The 20,357-nt window shown below is 38.7% G+C and overlaps 1 protein-coding gene across 2 annotated transcripts in view; it reads left to right on the top strand.

The window, feature by feature from the left end:
* MRPS9 (mitochondrial ribosomal protein S9) overlaps positions 1-20,357 on the top strand; it is a 41,770-nt gene that overhangs the window by 16,725 nt on the left and 4,688 nt on the right. For both annotated transcript variants that reach the window (XM_060168520.1, XM_060168519.1), the window contains exons 5-9: positions 4,437-4,516; positions 13,391-13,476; positions 14,407-14,482; positions 16,815-16,983; positions 17,912-18,020. In XM_060168520.1, the coding sequence (XP_060024503.1) occupies positions 4,437-4,516; positions 13,391-13,476; positions 14,407-14,482; positions 16,815-16,983; positions 17,912-18,020 (520 nt within the window). The remainder of the gene's footprint in view (positions 1-4,436; positions 4,517-13,390; positions 13,477-14,406; positions 14,483-16,814; positions 16,984-17,911; positions 18,021-20,357) is intronic.

Below are 20,357 nucleotides of genomic sequence, written 5' to 3'. Positions count from 1 at the left end.
GAGGATATTTAATTCAGTTTGGAGTGTTGTATTTCAGTTTCCTTCTGTTCTGCCATTGGTTTTGGTGAGGATGAATTTTCATCAGCGGTACATTTGGATTATTCTCATTTTCTGTTTTAAATTTGTGGCAACCTTAAAGAAAAATTGGTGGAAACATGCTTCTGCATTTCTGTGGACAGAAATCTCCTATTTCTTAATCCACTTAATGGAATATTAAAAAATAGATTGTATCCAGAAGATGACAGAGTTGGGTCACGACTTAAAAGTACGTTATGATTTTGGAATTAAGAGATTGAAACTCTAGAATGGAATCAGATAAAGTGGCCAGTTGAAAGATAATCATACAACTATCAATATTTTTAAGTAACAAATATTATGCCCTTAAGTCACAAACAAAGAGGACAAAGATCAATAAATTTTCTATTTCAAAATGTGAAACTTCTCCCTGAAGAAAAAAGATACAGTAAATTTAAAAAACAAGCAACAGACTGGAGAAAATTTGAAACACAATAGAGGTCTAATGTCTGGAATAAATTATTGTTAAAATTAACAAGGAAAACAGCCTCATAGAAAAATGGGCAAAAGGGAAAGAAGGTAATTCATAAATGAAGAAAATAAAAGTAGCCAGTAAACATTGGAAAATATCAGATCAGAAATAATGTCTGTCAGTTAAGGATAAGAGATCATAATCACTCATCAGACTGGAAATTGCGAATAGCCTGTGTCAGCAAAAAATTAGAAACAATTTAAACGTTCATCAGTAGTGTAGCTAGATGAACTGTTGGAGAATCATACTATGGAATAGTATGATACGTACACAAGAAGTAGACAATGTGAATAGGCCTGTACCTATTAAAGAAACTGAATCAGTAATTAATAACCTAGAAGGCTTGGGTTTCACCATAGCTTTTTAGATACAACACCAAAGTCATGATCCATGAAAGAAAGAGTTGATAAGCTGGATTTCATTAAAATTAAAATTTTCTGCTCTGTGAAAGATGTGGTCAAGAAAATGAAAAGACAAGCCACAGGACGGTAGAAAAATACTTGGAAAAGACATATCTGATAAAGGACTGTTATCCAAAATACACAAATAACTCTTAGAAGTCAACAATAAGAAAACAAGCACCCGATTTAAAAATGAGCCAAAGACTTTAACAGACACATCACCAGAGAACATACGCAGATGAAAAATAAGCCTTTGAAAAGATGCTCCATGGAAATAGAAATTAAAGCAACGATGAGATACCACTACACACCCATTAGAATGGCCGGAATCCAGAACCCTGGCAACAGCTAGTGCCGGTGGGTGTGGAGCAGCAGGAGCCCGTTCCTTACTGATAGGGGCTCGGGGGGTGGCTGGCTGGTTTCTTACAAAACGAAACCTACTCTTTCCGTATGATCCCGCAGTTTGGTATTTGCTTCTTGGCATTTACCCAGGTAAGTTGAAAACTTACGTCCACGCAGAAACCTGCACGCAGTTGTTTATAGCAGCTTTATTCAGAATTGCCAAAAGGAAAGTAACCAAGATGTCCTTCAGTTGGTGAATGGCTAATTAAGCTGTGGTCCATCCGGATAATGGAGTATTGTTGAGCACTAAAAAGAAGGGTGCTGTCACACCCTGAAAAGGCACGGAGGAAACTTAAATGCATATTACTAAGTGAAGGAAGCCAACCTGAAAAGGCTACACACTGCATGATCCCAGTTCTGTGACCTTCTGGAAAAGGCAGAACTATGGAACTGGTGAAAAGGTCAGTGGTTGCCAGGGGTCGTGGGGGAGGGAGGAAGGAATAGGCAGAGCTCAGGCTTTTTAGAGCAGTGGATAAATGTTATTATACATCTCTACAAACACATACAGTGCCCACAGGAGTGAGCCCTAATGTAAACTATGGACTTTGGGTGATTATGATGTGTCAGTGCAGGTTCGTCTGGTGGGGATGTTGATAATGGGGGTGGTAGAGGTATGCGGGAAATCTCTGCACCTTCCTCTCAGTTTTGCTGTGAACCTAAAACTGCTCTAAAAATAAAGTCTTTTTTTTTTAAAAAGTGTATTGTGTAATTAAAGTTGATTTTACAGATAACTGAGGGGACAGTATCAAGAGCAACAGAAACTAAAATGCAAATGAAGCTCCAAAAGTATGTAAGGGATTTATATAGAAAATTGTAAAACTTAAAAGATCATAAGTGTTAATCTGAAGAGCTGGAAAAAAGATTTCACTTTCATGTAAGGAAAGATAATATTGCAGAGTTGCTATTTTAAAAATTATTAATAAATATAATATAATTTCAAAGTCCTGATAGGACTTTTGGAAAAAACTTTAAAAAGTTTATTTTGAAAGAGTAAATGTACAAGAAGCAGCGAGAAATTTTTAAAAGAAATAAGAGTAATGAAAGAAGTTACCCTATGCAGCAAAAAACTGATTTTAATTAAATGGTAGTAATGGTGCAAACAGACAGACCAGTGGACCAGATTATTCACAATCAGCATATGTTTGTTTTTGCCATATTTTGTGAATTCTAAGACACAGTTTTTCAGATTTTAACACCTTTACCAAACAGGATTCATTTTACAATTGATGTAAACTATATTGCATACCATTTGCTTTTTTTCTTTCTTTCTTTGTATAAGATACGTGATGGAGTATCTTAAAATCCGTGACATCTTAGATTGAATAAAATTATATATACACACACGTATACGCAGACACACACACACACGTAAATGCATATTATAAAATCATGTACACACATATTCACACACATGGAATGAGACCCAACTCCAAAATCCCTCCAAGCTTTTCAGTAGAGTCTTATCTGCAACCATTATATTTGTCTTTCTTGATCACTCTCTGACTACTTTCACAATATACTGAAAATTGCATAGCAGAGTTATAAATGCTGGAAAATATACAAGATTTCATGAAGTCTTTGAAAGTGGTGTTGGGAGAACCATTTAATTCATCAGTAAGCCATTGGCGAATAAGAATGTGTTTTTATTTTTCAAGCCAAGCACTGTATCTAGACATTTTTCACCATTTGTTATGAAATTCGGTCTTCATTTTAAATGTATGCACTTAAAGTGTTCTGTGTGTAATCCAGTTACCCCAGAAGAGGAGGATACCCTACATATTGTACAGGTAATGTTTTAAAAGAAAAAAGGGTATTATTCAAAAAACTGTAATGGAGTAATGACTCTCTTTGTTGGACAGAATAATGCGTGTTTGGATTTCTGCCTCACAGACATTAACTTCAGATTGATTAAATTTCTGATCATGAAAACATACAAAAATTCCAGAAGCAAATATGGGAAAATAGTTTTTAGAAAGCCCAAAGTCTTAAAGCAGGTTTTCTCAATGGGGGTGATATTGCCCCCAAGGGGGTGTAAATTGGTTCACAGGAGGTGAAAAAATCTTAGCTATTACAATGTTTGTGGCCCTCCAGAGGGCCACAGTATATACATCAGTGGATATGCAGTGTATCTGCGGTAGTAAGATTTCATGGGGAGGCAGGCAATTAGGGAGAAAAGTGTCTGAAAAGCTGCCTTAGTAGGAATGATAATGAAAAAACAGTTGAGAAGCACTGCCATAGAGGAAAAGTGGCAGAGTCTACTGTACACATACACTTTAAACGTCTTTGAGTATGAAAGACACCACAAACAAAATTTAAAGGCAAGTGACAGACTGGGAGAAAAGAGTTTACAACTCATGTAATAGAGGAGTGTAGCCTTCGTGTTTGGAGTTCTCACACATTGTTGACAGAGAAACAGCTCAGTACAGATACAGGAAGAGGACGTGGAGTTGGTGTTTGCTTTATTTACTGCAGCAGCTCCGTTTCCCAATTTGTTGGGTGTATTAGATGTGAACGACCATCTGTTTTTCAAAAGGAATTACACAAAACATCTTTGTGGGGCCCCTTCTGTTTTAAACGTTTCAAACTCTCGGAGGTGTCTCACAGAGTTGAAACATAACTGGGCACGGAAAAATCCATTTTGTTTTTTTCTTTCGTATAGTATTCCTGTCTCTAATTTCCTAACTATATTACATAATTGACTTTATCAGTTTTCCTTTTTAAGAATATGGGAGTGCGTTGTATTTACAGCCAAACATAAATTTTTTTGTTCTAGCAAGATGACTTCGGTATTTTGTGTGTTTATTTAAAACATTACAGAAATTCTCATGGTGAAATATTTAGGAATGTTTTATCAAATATAAACGTTGCTTTGTATTAATGGGTATGAAATATTAAATATCCTAAATGCTAACCTGCTAAACCTGCCAAACTAAATTCTAAATATAAATGCTATTTTGTTATTTTAAAAGTTAATCAGAATTAAAAATGTGTCTTATTGCAGAATTATGAATTGCAATTAAATACAAGCTATTTGATCTCTGTATATTTTTATTTTTGTTTATTTGTTTTCATTTGGTTTTTATTAGCAATCCAGTGGGGAGAAGATGGCCGCCCATTTCATTTTCTCTTTTATACTGGCAAACAGTCATATTATTCATTAATGCATGTAAGTATATTACATTTATGGTAAATAATATGAACTGTAAGCTAAGTAACTAATGATAGCAGAGATTTCCCTCAGCTTCAGAATTTACCTAGTGTGTTTCATAATGGACAAAAAATAAGACTTCCAGAGACAAGACAGTATGTTGAAAGGCTTTATATTTTATTAATTCATTTTTGCTAAAGGTAAGCATTAGAGAATTTATGTCAGAATGGTTTGTCCTTAAAATGCTTTTACTTCCAAACTGAGGTCATATTGGGAGATAGATGCTCAGCTCAGTATCAATGCGTGGGTGTGCGTCAAGGCGGCACCTGAATCAGGAAAGGGGCTGTCAGGGCGATGGGGCGCTCACCTTGGGGGAGAGGCAAGTCCTTCTCTCTACCCTTTAGTTATTCCTATACGATTTTTGCTTTTCATAGGTCAGTGTAGTGCATGAGTCTAGAATTTGGGCTCAAAAGGCCTAGGAAGTGATTTTATTACTTGTTGCCTTCCAGCTGCGTTCGCGTGTACTGGGAACAGGTTTTATTTTCTTTCAGAGCTGTAAGTTGGTTGATGGTGCGCGCACTGGGGAGTTCCCTACAGTTACCATTACAAGAGGCTGGATGCTGATGCCCAGTTTTAAACAGCAGAACCCACTTTGTTTTTAGAACACGGTGTCATTTTATTTTATTCATATATGAGTTCTACAAGTTACAGACATTGTCCCTGGGCCTTCCCATCCCCAGTCAGCTCTCGGGTGGCTTGGCTCGCGTGCACACGTGTACTCTGTCGAGCTGGCTGGTGTGTATTTGTGCTCCGCAAACCCAAAGGACAAAATCCCCACTTGTCAGGTACATTTATTTCTCGGGGAAAAAAAGAAAACCTTCTTTTCACTTTTTGTTGACCTTGGGCAAATGAGCTGCTTGCCCTGGCAGAAATGAAATGAATGATGGATGCGGAGAGTGTCTTTGCTGAGTAATGGAGCTGGGCTTCTGCTCTCCGCCCAGGCTCTGCGTACAGCCCGAGGCTGCCCAGGGACCCCTGCTGCTCATTTAAATAGGTATGTCAAATCTGCCTCACGACGCCGCTGGTTTGATCTGTGGTAATATTTGTGGAGGTTCCATATGGACTCGAGCCCCCTGCAGTGCTGAGAAATAATGTACAACGCTTCATGGTGCAGACGCAAATTTCCGCTGAAAAGGGGCGCAGCGCTGCGATTTAGCTGTCGGGGGGATGATGGAGCTGGCGCGCCAGGCCTGTCAACTTGTTACACGGGTGGGTCGCACGCAGCGGAGCTGTGGAAAATCTGTGCCTTTCAACTTTCTACTTAATCACGGTTGTAGCATTGCCTTTAGACTGTATGCTACATTAATTCTCTTCCTGCCTTCTGCCTTTCATCCCAAGTTTCACGGAAAAAAGTAAAGCATGCGGGTCTTGTAGAGGAGCCTTATCAAACAGCTGTCATCTGACAAGCCATTTGCATTTGTTTTGGCTGAAACTGAGCAACCCAAGGGCAAGATATTTTGTTGCATTCCATCATAACGAAGAAATTACACATTGTATAAGAGGCCTAACTTTATTTATGAGTTTTAAAAGGGATTGCTCAAGAAATTGGTCAGTTTCTCAGTGGATAAAATACTACCCCACTCTCGACTAGAATGTCAAATTACATCCAGTTTATAAAGTCTTCCTTTTGCGTCATATAGTTGCTTTGCATATAGGAGAGTTCTTTGGGCTTCTGTGTGTTAGTTAAATTCAGTAATTTAGGTCTGTCCATTTGTTGCGTAGTTTGACCCCCAAACACTGTGGGTTTGGTATTTGTTTTATTCATCAGAACAGTTTATACATGTAAATTACAGATATTTTGGTTTAACTTGAGCGTGTTAATTCAGGTAATTAATAAACCCTTGTATTTTCAAAAATGCATCTTTCGGAACTTTAAAGTAATTACATGTATGGAAAAAGGATAAATGTTTTCCTAACTGTATACCAATCACTTGAGCCTCACGTACGGCAGATGTTATTACTCACAGCTGTGGTCATTGCCTGGCTGATGCGGGTCAGCGTCATGCTAGGTGCTGTTTGTTACTCTGAAATAGCATGTGACTAAAGAGTCACTGTTCAGCTCACAAGGGTGGTTTCGCAGTGAATCAGGGATCGCATATAAAATAAGACGGTAAAACCTGAAACTGCTGCACATGTTGGCTCCCTCCTTTGTCTGCCCTCTCGGTGCGCGGAGGGGTCCGTTCCATTCTGTGGGAGGGTGATCCCCCCGCCGCCATCCCACTGTAGCAAGGGAGCCAGCCCCGCAAAGACTGTGGCAGGTGGGCAGGAAGTGAATCATTATTGCTACCGTTTCGTTTTGTTGATGCAGTTTCTTCCCATGTGACAGGGTGAAAGACACTAAGGCAAACTCTGTTTTCCATGTCCTGGACCGGCTGTGATTGTGTGAGCTGTGGCCGTCATGGCCATGTTTTTTGTCAGAAAAGCACAGCTCTAAGCATCTTTGCAGTTCTGCCCGGAGGTCTTTGTGATGTCCCTTAACCTTTTTTATCTTCGGTAATAACATCAAAGCTGCTTTTAGTATTTGCTCACTGCTTGCATGTTAAAGTTGTATATTACATTAGAGCAGCGAATAAAAGATGGGCCTGATGCAGCTTCCGGTTAAGGGTAATGTGTAATGCTTAAGTGAACACTGTTTCCAGTTAACCCGTAGTTAGTCCATGCAGTTGTTTTTATGGAGAAGTAGGAGGATTTTGAGGGAAGAGGCGGATGAGAAGAAAGAAGCGGCTCATTGTTCCCGCCCAGAAGTGAAGCTGTTGGGAAAGCACAAGGTGAAGGGAAACTTGCTGATCCACGGGGGCTGGGGTCACAGACTTTGTGAGTGTGTTACCTTCTAAGGGCTCATCATCAGGTTGGCTGGAATTCCCACCTTCCTGTGGCCACAACCATACACCTGTCTTCAGGTTCCTGGGAAGGTCCATAAAAACCATTTATTTTACAAAATAGTGAATAGGGTGTACATACGTAATGAATGAAGTATGAAACAGTACTAATAAGTAAATTCTTAAACAGTGAGAGGTAGTTTAAGAAGATATAAGGGCTGTACGGAGTTTCTCAAAGGATCGTTGAGGACTGAGGGGGCTCCAGGCTGGATGGCCCTGCTCATCCATCTTTTTTACCCCAAATGGATGACTTGCCATCTCCTTAATGGCCACATAACCAGTGGAACCTGTGTACTTCTCAGACGTGAGTTAGAGTTTCAGCGTAGCATTTTGGGAGCAGAAAGAAGAAGGAGAGAGTAAAAGGAGTTTCCAGAAACAACTGAACCGAAATGTAAAGGAGAGGGAAGACTTTTTAGAGGATGTGTGCGTCTGAAGTGGAGCAGGTGCTGCACCAGAGAATAGCTGAGCAGCGTGTCCGGGGGTGGGGGAGGAAGCCTGCCTGCGCAGCTAAGGATAGGGTGATGGCTGTGCCCTTGGGTCCCAGCTGCCCCAGGCACCCCTGCCCGCCACAGCTGGAGCTGCCCAGTCGACCGGGCGGGGCGGGCAGGCAAAGGGGCTGCATTCATGAACGGGGCGGTCACAACCTGGGCAGTTGTGCAGGTCCTTTAATCCTAAGACAAATGTTAATTCCTGTTCACTCCTATCAACACCTAGGTTTCTGAATATCTTGAAACTCACTAAAAGTGAGTTGAAAATTATTTTAAACTCATTATGGGAGGTGATTATTTGACTCTGAAGTGGGAATCCTTTTGTAAAATATGATTCATTAAGACAGGGCATGGCTGTAATATAGCCTTTCCCAAAGTGCTTTCTGAGGAACCCTGGTTATGAAAGCGTCAAGAAAGGGTCTCTGAAATTAAGCTCGTTTGGGAATGCTGCATATTATATACAGCACTAGGAAACTAATAAGGAGACACTTAGCGTGATAAAAACTCCCTGATGCCCTTCAGTAGAGAAACACTGCTGCTCAAATATGTTGGATCACGGAACTGTTTCTACCCAAAACATCTTTTAACATCCCGTGAAACCAGAGCTTGGGAAAAGCTGTATAAAACATTGGAAACACTGTGAGTTGTCAGAAACATTAAGCATCTATTGACATTTTACGTCAGCTCACCTACCCCAACGTTTAAGATAAGGCTCTGCATGTCTAAAAACTATACTGGGAATTTAGCATCTTACAGAAACCTCATTTATATTTTAGGACTAGTTTTACAGTAAACATTGGAGTATTTTCAGAGTGTTTCTATAAATTGAAGGAATTATATGGCCTTGGATGAAAGTTTTACCCCAAAAAGTATAAAATTAAGGCATAAGTAGATCATTATGCACTTAAACTACTCTGCTGAATTGGGGGAAAAGTTTAAAATATTAAAAAGTACGAAGTCATTCTAATCCTAATAATGTGTGTATAAACAGGATGCATTTGCCTGGCTCATTTAGAAATTCTCCGGTTCATTTTAAGCGACTTAAACCTTCTGTGTTCACACGGTAGCCCGGGGGGGGGTCTGAGGCCTCAGTACATGGAGGTTCCAGAGTCAACAAGCAGAAGTTCCGGAGGCTCAGTGCCACAGTTCTGTGCATCCTCCTGGCCACCGGGCAGTGAATGTGGAAAACTTGAAGCAGTGCCCTTGAAAAATGGAACTAAGGTAGTGACCCTTCTCACAGTGAGGTACCAAATTACTACTTTATGACTGTGTAAAGTGCTTCTTTCTAGAAAGCTACAGACCAGTGCTGACATGTGTCTGTGTGCTGTTTTAAGTTCTTTCTTGACAGCAGGAGTTAATTCAGTAACTAATTCAGCAACAAACTGCTGTTCTAGAAGTATCTTTAATATACATTTTCTCACATTGATATATGAATAATTACCATTGTGTATCTTGTATGTTCCAGGTGTAACAATTGGGAAAATTAATTTTTAAAAACTGATTCAACTTATTGCCTCTGTTGACTTTAATCAGATTACTTCTTTTATAATGGTAAAATTGTTTTTATAATATATGGTAGAGCTTTCAGTAGTAAAAATATATGGTATCTGAGTCACAAGCACTTCTATGTAATTACTCCCAGGTGCGTACTTTCCCAGAGTACTTGTCTAACATGACCTATATGTGAGATTATTTCCTTTTTTTATGTCGGGTAGCATGACACGAAGTATACGCTGTATAGCATAATGTATTTACAAAGTGATAGCTAGGATCTACCATAGAGGTGTGTCACTTGGAGCTTCAGATAAATTGCATGATAAAAGCCATGATAAATGAATTATATGCGTATTTACTCCAGTTGGTTTTGTATATGCCAGTAGCCAAAACATTGAGAAGATTGTTATTTAGGAAATTTATTTTCTGTGATTTTTTTTTTTCCAACAAACACATATTTTAAGTCGCTTACTTTTCTGTATTGAACTAGTATCTAAGATGATAATTACTGTTAGTTATTACATATTTTGTATATCAAAATACAGTTGACTTTTTCTATACCACCCTCCTAAGAAATGTTGTTTGTTTACCCGTCCTAAAATTGGAATTTCAACATGGTTAATACAACCAAAACAGAATTTGGTAGACTAAAGATGACATTGCTCATGCTCTTGGAAGAATTTAGTTGAAGCATTTCTTTTCTGTACCCTGAGCATCTGGTATTTCCAAATTAGGCACCTTCTAAATTCGATTCATACATTATGGAAATCTGATGACATGAGGGGTAGATAGACTTGCTTTGATTTTATGAAATATTAATCATAGCTGTGATGAATGATTCAGCATTTCACATCTGGGTTATTCCTGTCATATTTGAAAATTATACTGTTAAATACAGTATATAAACTTAGTGTAGGTGGGGTCATGCTAATTCTCTAGGGTCCCTTAAAAATTAAGTGGAAATTTAACAATATACCAGAAGCTAGCACTGATAATCTGTGATGTTGACAGTTCCTGGCATATTTTATACCCTCAAGGATTTTTTGATGTAAATTAGCGCACCTCTCTTCAGGGAGTTGAAGCTATAGAATGTACTTTCCAGAGGACTGTTGTCTCTGACTAACCAAGATGGAACCTTTAGAATCTCAGGAGTGGTTTTATTATCTAGAAAAGAAAGAAAAATAGAAATGATGCACCAGTAAAACTTTTTCGACTCTTTGACTCCTGAACGCCATACCTCACCGCTGTATCATTTCTTGACCACTACTGTAGGCCAGGCAGTATGCCAAGTACTTTACATATATTTTCCTATTTAAAGAAGTGTATGAGGGGGCTTAAAGAGCATGATATAATAACTTGATGAATTACAGCCATCAAAGCATGTGCCGTAAACGAATAGAACTTACCATGTTCTGAATTTGACGTGCACTCTTCATGGGTGGTTTTCTCATATTCCACATTTTTTCTGGTGATTTTACTTACACTATTTATACATTATTATGGAGCTAAATATAACACTGGAAGGTAGTAGCAGAGTGCAAGAAAGTTTTAAGAAAAATATGGACTTAAAAATTGCTCAGAATCACTGGAAAATGATGACACATTTAGCACCCCAAATTTTGACTTGAAACTTGACCTATGAAGCAGATCGGTTATTTTTGTTTTAGTTGCCTTGGTTATTCCAGAAAATTAAATAGACCCTTATAACCAGGCAGGGTGTCTTACTACCGTTGTTGGTATTCTCTTGAATTCATATTTTTAAGATAGATTTGAAAGATACATCTCTGACTCAGGACTCTCAGAATCTCAGGGCTCTGGAGCAGCCCAGCGTGGAGACGTGGAGACTGATGCCATCCTGCTCCCACAGACCCCCAGCTGGAGCAGGCTTCCGGGGGCGGGGGCAGGGCGCACGGTGCAGGTGCACAGCGAGATGCTGCTTGCACACGTCTGTCCCCTTCGTACAAGGCGGGGAGGATTCATTTTGTGGGGTTTTTATTTTCCCTGTATTTTACCTGTTCAGAGCACTTCAGAATTGCTTTCTAGAAATAGGTACATAGAGATTTTTCTGATACACTATTCAGTTGGGCTTACAACTCACTATCTTAGCCTTTAAATATGAATTTCAGGTACCCGAACTGCAGTCAAATGCGGCTTACCAATTCTCGGGAGACAAATTGTATGGTTTTAAGTTGCATAGCAGGGACACATTCTGTATGTGGATGGCTTCTATTCTTGCTTTCTTTAGAGTGGACAGTTTGTTTTGAATTGTCAGGTACATTTTTCTGCTGCTACAGGTGACGGATTTATACTTTGAGTATAGTTGTAGAGATAGTTAATCTGTACCCTAAAATTGAATTAAGCTCATTTGTCCCCAGAGTTCCAGTGTTTAGATCCAAACTTCAGGGTGCGTTACTTGGGGGCATCATTCAAACAGATTACTTGGCCCCCCCTTCCAACAGGTTCCTCTTGGGAAAGTCTGGGTTGGGGCCTGCGAATTTACATTTCTAACCTAGTGCTTGGCCTAGATGCTGCTGCTGTCTGCTTCTGCTGGGAACTTAGCTTTAGAATCACTCAACTATTGATAGTGATAGTTTCACTCTGTCGGAGATGCTCGGCCCAGTGTTACTGTTTCTAAGTGCTGCTGCTTTTCTTATTCTTTTCTAAGGTATCAATCCTACTACCCTTACTGAAAACAAACAAAACAAAACAAAACACACTCTTACGAGTCTCCCTACTACAGGAAATGAACTTACCCTTTTCTCACCAAGAAGTCCTGGCCCATGGAGCATAATCTCGGCTTTTCTCATCTATGTTTATGAAACTCAGAGGCTCAGTCTTTACATCCTTTTTCCTCCCTCCCTCCCTCCCTCCCTTCCTTCCTTCCTACATTCTTTTTCCCCTTGAGGGAAATGGATTCCTGAAAAGAGGTTGCAGAATGAAGATAATAAAATGCAAGCATTGGAGGGAGTAACAGAGGGGCACGTGTATTCTTAGAGCAGACTGTCAGCAACACTTTGATACAATATGACGCTCTAATCAGCACCCACAAGAGGTTGTCCCCAAAACTGGAAATTATGAAGACTGTTTTAAATATGGATAGACATCTCTATGAGCAGCAAGCTGTGTCTTCTGAGATTAGCTGATGGTATTGGACGGTGTCATGATGAAGCAAGAAAAAATGTTTACATCATCTCTAGCTCATCCTTTGAAAACATCTGTTCCTTAGGTATTAGTGTGGTAGGTTATGTGTACATTATAAATGAACACACATAGATTGGATTTGAGTCCTCAAGTTTGCTCAGTCAAAAAAATTGGGAGACAGTTGCATTATTCTGCTTATTGTAAACTCATTTCCTGGAAATCGTATTTCATTGATAACCTTTAGTGCTTACAAAATGGTAAATTTTCTCCTACTTGCATTATGATTTAACAGGTGACATACATTCACAGACTTTGTTAGAAAGTAAACTAATAGAAATCAAATAATGAAAAACAAATATTAATAGAAAACTTTTTAAGATACAAACTACATGGTAAAGAGAAATCTTATATAAATGTTAAAATTTTTTACTGGTAACTCTAAGTTTAAATGCATATTGCTGTATAAATTATGATTTTTTTAAGGAAAAGTTTTGGTTCTCTGTGGAACTCTTAAGGAAAATAAATAGCTTGTATCTTTTTTTCGTTTTTACGAACCTCACTGAGTTGTAAACCTTCTATAGAGTTTTCTGAAAATCATTTGAAGTTAAGTGTGTTACTATGTATGATACTAAATTCTCATTGAAATTACTCCACCATTCTTTAGTTTGAATGAGAAATAGCGTTGTTAAAGAGCATTTTCAGTAATCCTTGCTGTGCAGCTGTGACTTGAGGAGGGCGCTTCTGAGATGAGGTGCTCATGGGAGACATAAAGGGAGGTAATGGTTCGCCGTCTCTCTTGGTTTAGTGTATGTGTGTGTTATTTGCCACAGGAAGCCTACGGAAAGCTACTAGATGTAGAAAACCGTCAAGACCAGCTGCGAGCCAAAGGTCTGTTTTCAGAAAAAACTAAAGCCAAGTAAGTTCTTTTTTGCATTAAAATATATGAGAAAATTAACTAAAAACATACCACTTATCATTGGTGTATTTTAGGCATACCTAAAGCCTAAAAATGTGTTCATTATTTCAGCATTAATCATTAAAATTCCAAATAATAGGTGATTTTTTTGTTTGTTTGGGAGGATGTAAGTATTAAGGTTATTATTTTTATATTACTTCATTCTAGATTTGTATGTTAAGTGGCACTTACTGTATTTGAATATTACTTCTTTAGAATTTTTGTGTATGTAACTGTGCATTTATATGCCCGTAGATATACATGTATGTGTGTGTGTGTGTGTGTGTGTGTGTGTGTGTGTGTGTATTTTGTATTTGAAGGTTTGTGCTTCCATTTAGCAAACAGTGATAGATTAGATCCATCGACCTGACCAACCAGTTTTAAATTTGGGGCTGGTTATTCACATATTTCTTCCTATGCAAAAGACACAAGTTTTTGAATATACCTAGTTTTAGTTGTAAATACTACCCGTAGCCTTTTATTTGGATTTCATTACTACTTTAGTCCATGGACAGATTAACTCTGTGTCTGTAACATACCCTTTAAAGTAAATTATGAAAAGCAAGCACAGTTTTAATTTTTGAGAAATCTAGTGACTTGGATATCATCAGATGGATTCCCCAATGCCATGTCTAACTCTGCGAATGGAACATTTGCTAGACTGGGTATCTTTTCTAAAGTAGATTGAGGAAATGAAATAATGTGTCTCAAAAATCATTTACTTCCCACGCTGCTAAAAAAAAAAAAATCATTTACTTGGATGAAATTTAACAGCTATATAATACAAAAATGTGTTTCCCAATCAAGAATCGCTACTACTTGTGGGATCTTTTGTGATATAACTCATTGTATGGTTAATTTAAAAGAGAATATAATGTGATATTTTAACAGAGACCCGATTGGCAGCAGATGGCTGATTAAGGAGGAACTGGAAGAAATGCTAGTGGAAAAACTGTCAGATCAAGATGTGAGTAATTAATCTTTTTAATTTAAGGGGACCTGTGCTGTAAGATTGTAGACATTTGCTGTATTTAGGATCCTAATAGTAATGTTCTTCAGAGGCAGGTGTTCATAAGACGGTTTTCCTTTTAAAACATGTGGAGCTGATTTCTGCCCTGGGAGGGTCAGGAAGGTGCCTGGTCCCCAGACCCTCCTCCACAAGTGCGCTTGCATCCTCTGCCCCTTGTTCAGGGGCGCATGGCAGGTGTCATTTTTCACCCCCTTCAGTAAAGTGGGTGCTAATTTTACAGGCTAATGATAAGTGTAAGGGGCTGTTACAGGTTAAGTAGAAGAGAAATGAGGCGCACGGTTACCTTCCTGACTTACCAGATGCAGTATCCACACGGCCAGTATGTTTCATCTTGGAATCGGCAAAACTGCCTGTATCAGAATCACCTGGAATGCTGGTTACAAAATGCAGTTCCCAAGGTTCAGACCTCACGCAGAATTTCCATGGGTGTCACCCAGGAATCCACATTTCAGCAGGCTCCCCCAGTGAATGTTAAAGCCTGGGAATGTGGTGACCCCTGCTTTAGGTCTTAGTCTGATTCTTTTTTTGCTCACTGTTCTAATATATGCCAGTATTATCACAGGAAATTTGATGTTTTAAATGTGTTGGTGTTCTAAATTTAGATTATTTCTGGAAGATTGGAGTATAGAAAAATTTCACAAATTGTTCCAAGAAAGGTTTTTTCCTTCCATGGCAGTGGGTAACATTGTTAGTACCTTGCTGCCGTGTAGATTTCAAGTCATATGCTTAAATTGCTCTTTTCCTCATTTAACATATTGAAGAAATTAATGTTTTGGAAAAGTTGCAGTTTGCTTAACTAAGGTGTCGGGCATTTGGTGAGTTAAAGATCTGAAATTAATTTCTAATATCCTAACTGCCAAGTCAGTATCGCTGCACGTGGATCCAACTGAAAAACCTCTCTTTGCTCCTTCATTGAATGAATCATTTCAGTGTTCCCTGTTTTCTGGCTGCTTTTATTTTTATAATACAGGTTTGTTTGTTTTCATTTTGAAAACATCCCAAGGACTTTGTTATAGGTGTGCAGCTATGAACACAAAACAACCAAATATATAGGTATCTTTGTACCTTGGGCAGCTGGCTGTTGGAAGAAATCCTGAAGCTGATGGCTGGTGTCAAGATGAGGAAGGCAGGGGTAGTCAGTGATGTCTTGAGCCATGATCCCAGTTCACAAGCAAGGCTGGGTCATACCTGTAGTTGCCTCCTTGTGTGTTCAAGGGTATTACAGCCGGTGCAGAGGAACTGAGAGCAGCTGAGGAAGGACAGGCCTGTGAATGAAGGTGATGGAGCTTTACCAGGCTAGGTACCGCAGGTGGCTAGCAGTTCACTCTTCCTCAGACAGTTGCCTTCTCCAGTATTGTAACATCACAGGAAGCAATAATTGAAGCGGCCCTTTTAATCTTACTTGTGAGATTTTTATACATTTCAAATTATTAAGGGTAGATTTTCACTGTAAAGGCAGTGGTAACAAAGATGAGTATGATTTTTAGGGTTGGCAAAACATAAATAAGGTTATCAAAAACTGGGTTTCACACTCCATGCTAAGGATCTCAAGTATCAGTTGTTTCCTTCTGCATAAACACTTTAGAGTGATTACTCTGGCTTCTAATTTTAAGGGGTTAATACCAAGTTGTTTACTTTCTAATCACATGTTCAAGAACTATTAAAAAAAATGCACTGAGTAGCAAGGGTAATTTATTTCAAGAGGTTGCCCTTTAAGTCAAGTATCTCTTGAATTTTTAAATAGCTTGATTGTTCGGTTTTAAAGGAAATCATAAACATTAAAGTAACACAGCTTGAACAGCTAAAGATACATTTGCCAAATGTATTATGAAATGTAGTTTAAGAGGTACGTTTTCTCAAAATCAGACTCTTCCCATTTTACTGTACGAAATTTGCTGGAAATTATTTATGAAGCGCCTCTTGATACAGTTCTAATAAAAGAGTAGAAATTATACTTAAAGATCATCTAAGTATTTTTTTGAAAGTGAATTTAAATTTCACCTTCATGTAATCCTGATACAGAGAAATGGATTTTTCTTTGAATGATAGATCTCTTTGTTTCTCGAAAGAAAAGATTGAGCACTAAAGGTACACAGGGGAAGTGCTGCATCTGCACGCTGTTTTAAAAGCAGCATGAAGTTGCAGAAGTGTCATCCTGTCAAAATTCATCAGGAAAAGCAACATTGGAAAGATCAAGTGTATAAAAATAGAAAAAATTTAGCAAATGCAATTACACTTGCATCTCCTAATGAATTTTTATTGTCTGCAGTACGCACAGTTCATTCGGCTGCTGGAAAGGTTATCGGCGTTGCCGTGTGACGCGGCTGAAGAAGAATTTGTGGGCAGGTTCCGCAGGAGTGTAACCATTCAATCGAAAAAACAGCTGATTGAGCCTTTGCAGTATGACGAGAAGGGTATGGCCTTCAGCACAGGCCAAGGTAACGCACCCATGGAGAGAGACCACCCCGTCCCGCTGAGGATTGGGAAATAGCCGGATGTTTATTTGCTCTTGCCCTTTGGTGTTCATTTTGTTTGTTTATTTTTGCTGCTGCTATGCTGGATTTCCAAATATTAAGGTTCTGTTGACGTTTTTAAAAACTGAACTTTATAATGTTGCAAGAAAAAAGTGTGGACACATACCTACACAGTCATATTAACACTTTGTATTTTCATATTTTCAACTGGTAGAAACAACAAAATATAGGTTTCTTATAAAGGTTTAGGTTTCTAAATAAAGGTTTCTTATATTAAATGAAAATTTTCGGTGAATCTGCACGTCAGATGCTAAAACTACAGAACGTTAAAACTTTAGGTCCTCGACTCACATCTTCCTTGTAGGTGTACAGAGACATTTGACATGATGTAACTTCAAAGAATTGAGTTATTAAATGATATATCTGCAACTTAAAAAAATTTTACATCATTTCATTTTCAGTTAATATTTTCAAAGAAGTGTGACCTTTCCTAAGGATTCCTTTTATTTCTACCAATTATACTTTATTATACTGTTCATATATTTTAAAAATTATACGATTAAGATATACTCTTATTAATTTAAAAAGAACACTATGTAAATTGATTTTTTAAATAATATAAATAAATATGAATTACTTTGTTGAAACTAAAATCATTGTAGTGTTTCTAAAATGGGATTAAGGAATAAAGTCACCCCATAGTAAGCTTTATTACGTCAGTTATGGTGTAGTTTGCCTGTTCTATTTTTGTTTGACTTGTATTAATTATAGAACTTTCCTACATAGAGTGTTACATATTGTTATTCTGGGGGAAAAAATTTAACGTAGTTTTGCCTCTGTCAAAGCATTGGGCCTCAAGATGTTCACTAATAGATGTCTTATATTTTTAAAGGTAACAGAAAGACTGCAAAGGCAAAAGTGACTGTTTATGACCATGGAAGTGGGAGGATAGAAGTAAATGGGGTCGACTACCTGCTCTACTTTCCGGTGACTCAGGACAGGTGAGGTCTTTGTTTTGGTTTTGTTTTTAAAGAAAATGTACTTTATAATATGTCACGATCAACTAAGGCTTATGATTTTCTGATTATATTTGTCTGCATGATGATTTCTTTTTACTAGTAGAATATAACAAACTAGCTAGAGGGATGCGGTCACTATTTTTTGTGTTGTTTTCCAGATCTTTAAAAAGCATCTCTAGAATTCCTCATTAATTGAGTCTTCCTCCCCTTTTCATCAGATCATACCGGAAGTTGAGTGTCTCGGGGTCTTGTGTTCTGAAATGCAGACTGTGCCACCTCTGCTTCCTGGGTTTGGGGATGGGCAGCCACAAAACAACGAAGACCAACCTTGTTTGGCACTTACCGTCGTAAATATTAGAAAAAGTTCGCTTTATCACTTTGGATGTTTTTCTATTCACAGAAAATTTTATATATATATTTTGAGCAAGCAAAGAAATCTGACATTTATATATTAAAATAAGAGCTCATCAGGCTTTGCTTAGTTCCCATGGCTACATATGGCCGTTTTATTCTTTGAAATTTGTATCCCGTGGAGGAACAGACATTAATTATAAATAGGTGTTACAGCCCAACTCCACTAAATAGCCCATCGGAGATATGTTCCTTAGTCACTGTATAAGGCCTCTTCTTGAGATGGTTATGATTTTCCCAGTCCTTACTGTCATTATCCACAAGTCACAGCAGTTCTGCATGGTTAGTTCCTCTCTTCCTAATCTTCTCCTGGTTCCTGTAGTGGTGTTTAGGGTCAGAAGGGTTAAGGCTCTTATGATCCCAATGCTTATGTCAGGAAAGAGGACCATGCCAGTGTAGTGTAAGCTTCTGGATGGAATAATTACTTCAGGAAATGTATGCTTATTTTATTTGTGTGTGTGTGTGTCAAGAAGTAGCCCGCTCTAACTCTGTTTAGTAGGAATTAAACTAATTCTGCCATCACCCTCCCAGGGAAGGCGACGGAGGAAGCTATTATTTGTCGTACCAAAAGCCAGAGAGACCCGTAACTTCAGCATTACGACTGCTGTAAGGAATGGCATTTGATCAATAACCGTCTGTTAATTTGTTTTCAGGTATAACTCCTGATGATTTAATAGCAAGTCTCGATTTTGGCTTTATCTCACAATTAAGTTGCCCCCTTAGAACTTACTCTTCAGTCTGATTCAGCAGGCGTTTGCTAAGGGTTGTCTGTGTGCCCAGTCTTGTTCTTGGCATTGCGAAGATACAAGAGCTATGTGAGATACGGCTTCTGTTGTCAAGAAACTCCCTATCTGATTGGGAAGCCTCAGGCTAGTCTTGGCGGGATAGGCGCCCAAACCGCCTCACTGTCTTTCAGTAGTTGTCGGGATTTACGGCAGCCGTGCTACTCGGGGACTGGCCTTTCCTCCTGCACGAGTGGCTCACGAGCTTACAGATGAGCAGGGAGGTGACCACTGACCAGTAGTAGGGAGACGGCCGAGCCAGGAATGGGTGATCTTGATTCTAGGTGTGTTTTCCAGCTGTGTGAACTCAGCCGAGATGTTTAAAGGTCACCTCCCTAAATGTAGGAGGGAGTTGGACTTGATGATCTCTGAGGTGCTTGCCTGAAGGTCAGTTTGAACTGCTTGCTTTTCTTTCCAGGGTCCTTTCTTTAGGCTGTTTTTACACAGACATAGCAAACAGGTCATTGGGAGTGTCGACTGTGTTCCTTCCTCGAGCTGTCAGAACTTTTGTGTTTATTCATTCACTTAGCAGACGTTTACCACGATGCACCTGGTGCTGTGTGGGGTACACAGAGCAATGCTTTCTGATTTGGAAAGGCCTTTGCTCTGTCACTCAGCCAGGAGAGCAACTCTTAATTGATCACCTGTACAAAGGGAGTACATTCCTCACATGGCACTAACCGTGTAATAGAGGACACAAGTTAGCATCTTAAGCAGTCACAGAAAAATAAGAGTACGTGATTTTATATATGTACCAGGTTACGGGCTGTACGATTGGTGCCGTCGGAGTGGCACTCAGAGAAGATTGAAAGGAGGAAATTTTTTTTTTCAAAATAACTTTGATTATATAACAAAGAGCAAAATAAAATTGATTCTTTAGCTCAGGATTTCATCTGAGATCACTGAGAGGAGAGATTTGTGAAGTATTTTCATGCCGTGTAACTGTTTTTGCATGTACTAGTGTGAGTCCAGATTAATTAAAACCAATAGGTGTGTAATGGTTTTCAACTGTACCCTTTGGATGTTGCTGTCTCTCTTTATAGACTTAGTGTCGTGCTCAGTGTGCACCAGCTTCCTGACTGTGCAGACTTCTTCCTCAGGTCCTTTCTTGCCTTGACCACCCTGA

Source organism: Lagenorhynchus albirostris, chromosome 13, assembly GCF_949774975.1.
Source record: "Lagenorhynchus albirostris chromosome 13, mLagAlb1.1, whole genome shotgun sequence".
NCBI lineage: Eukaryota > Metazoa > Chordata > Mammalia > Artiodactyla > Delphinidae > Lagenorhynchus > Lagenorhynchus albirostris.
The sequence above is the reverse complement of the archived record's forward strand: the minus strand, read 5'-3'. Positions and strand labels throughout refer to the sequence as shown.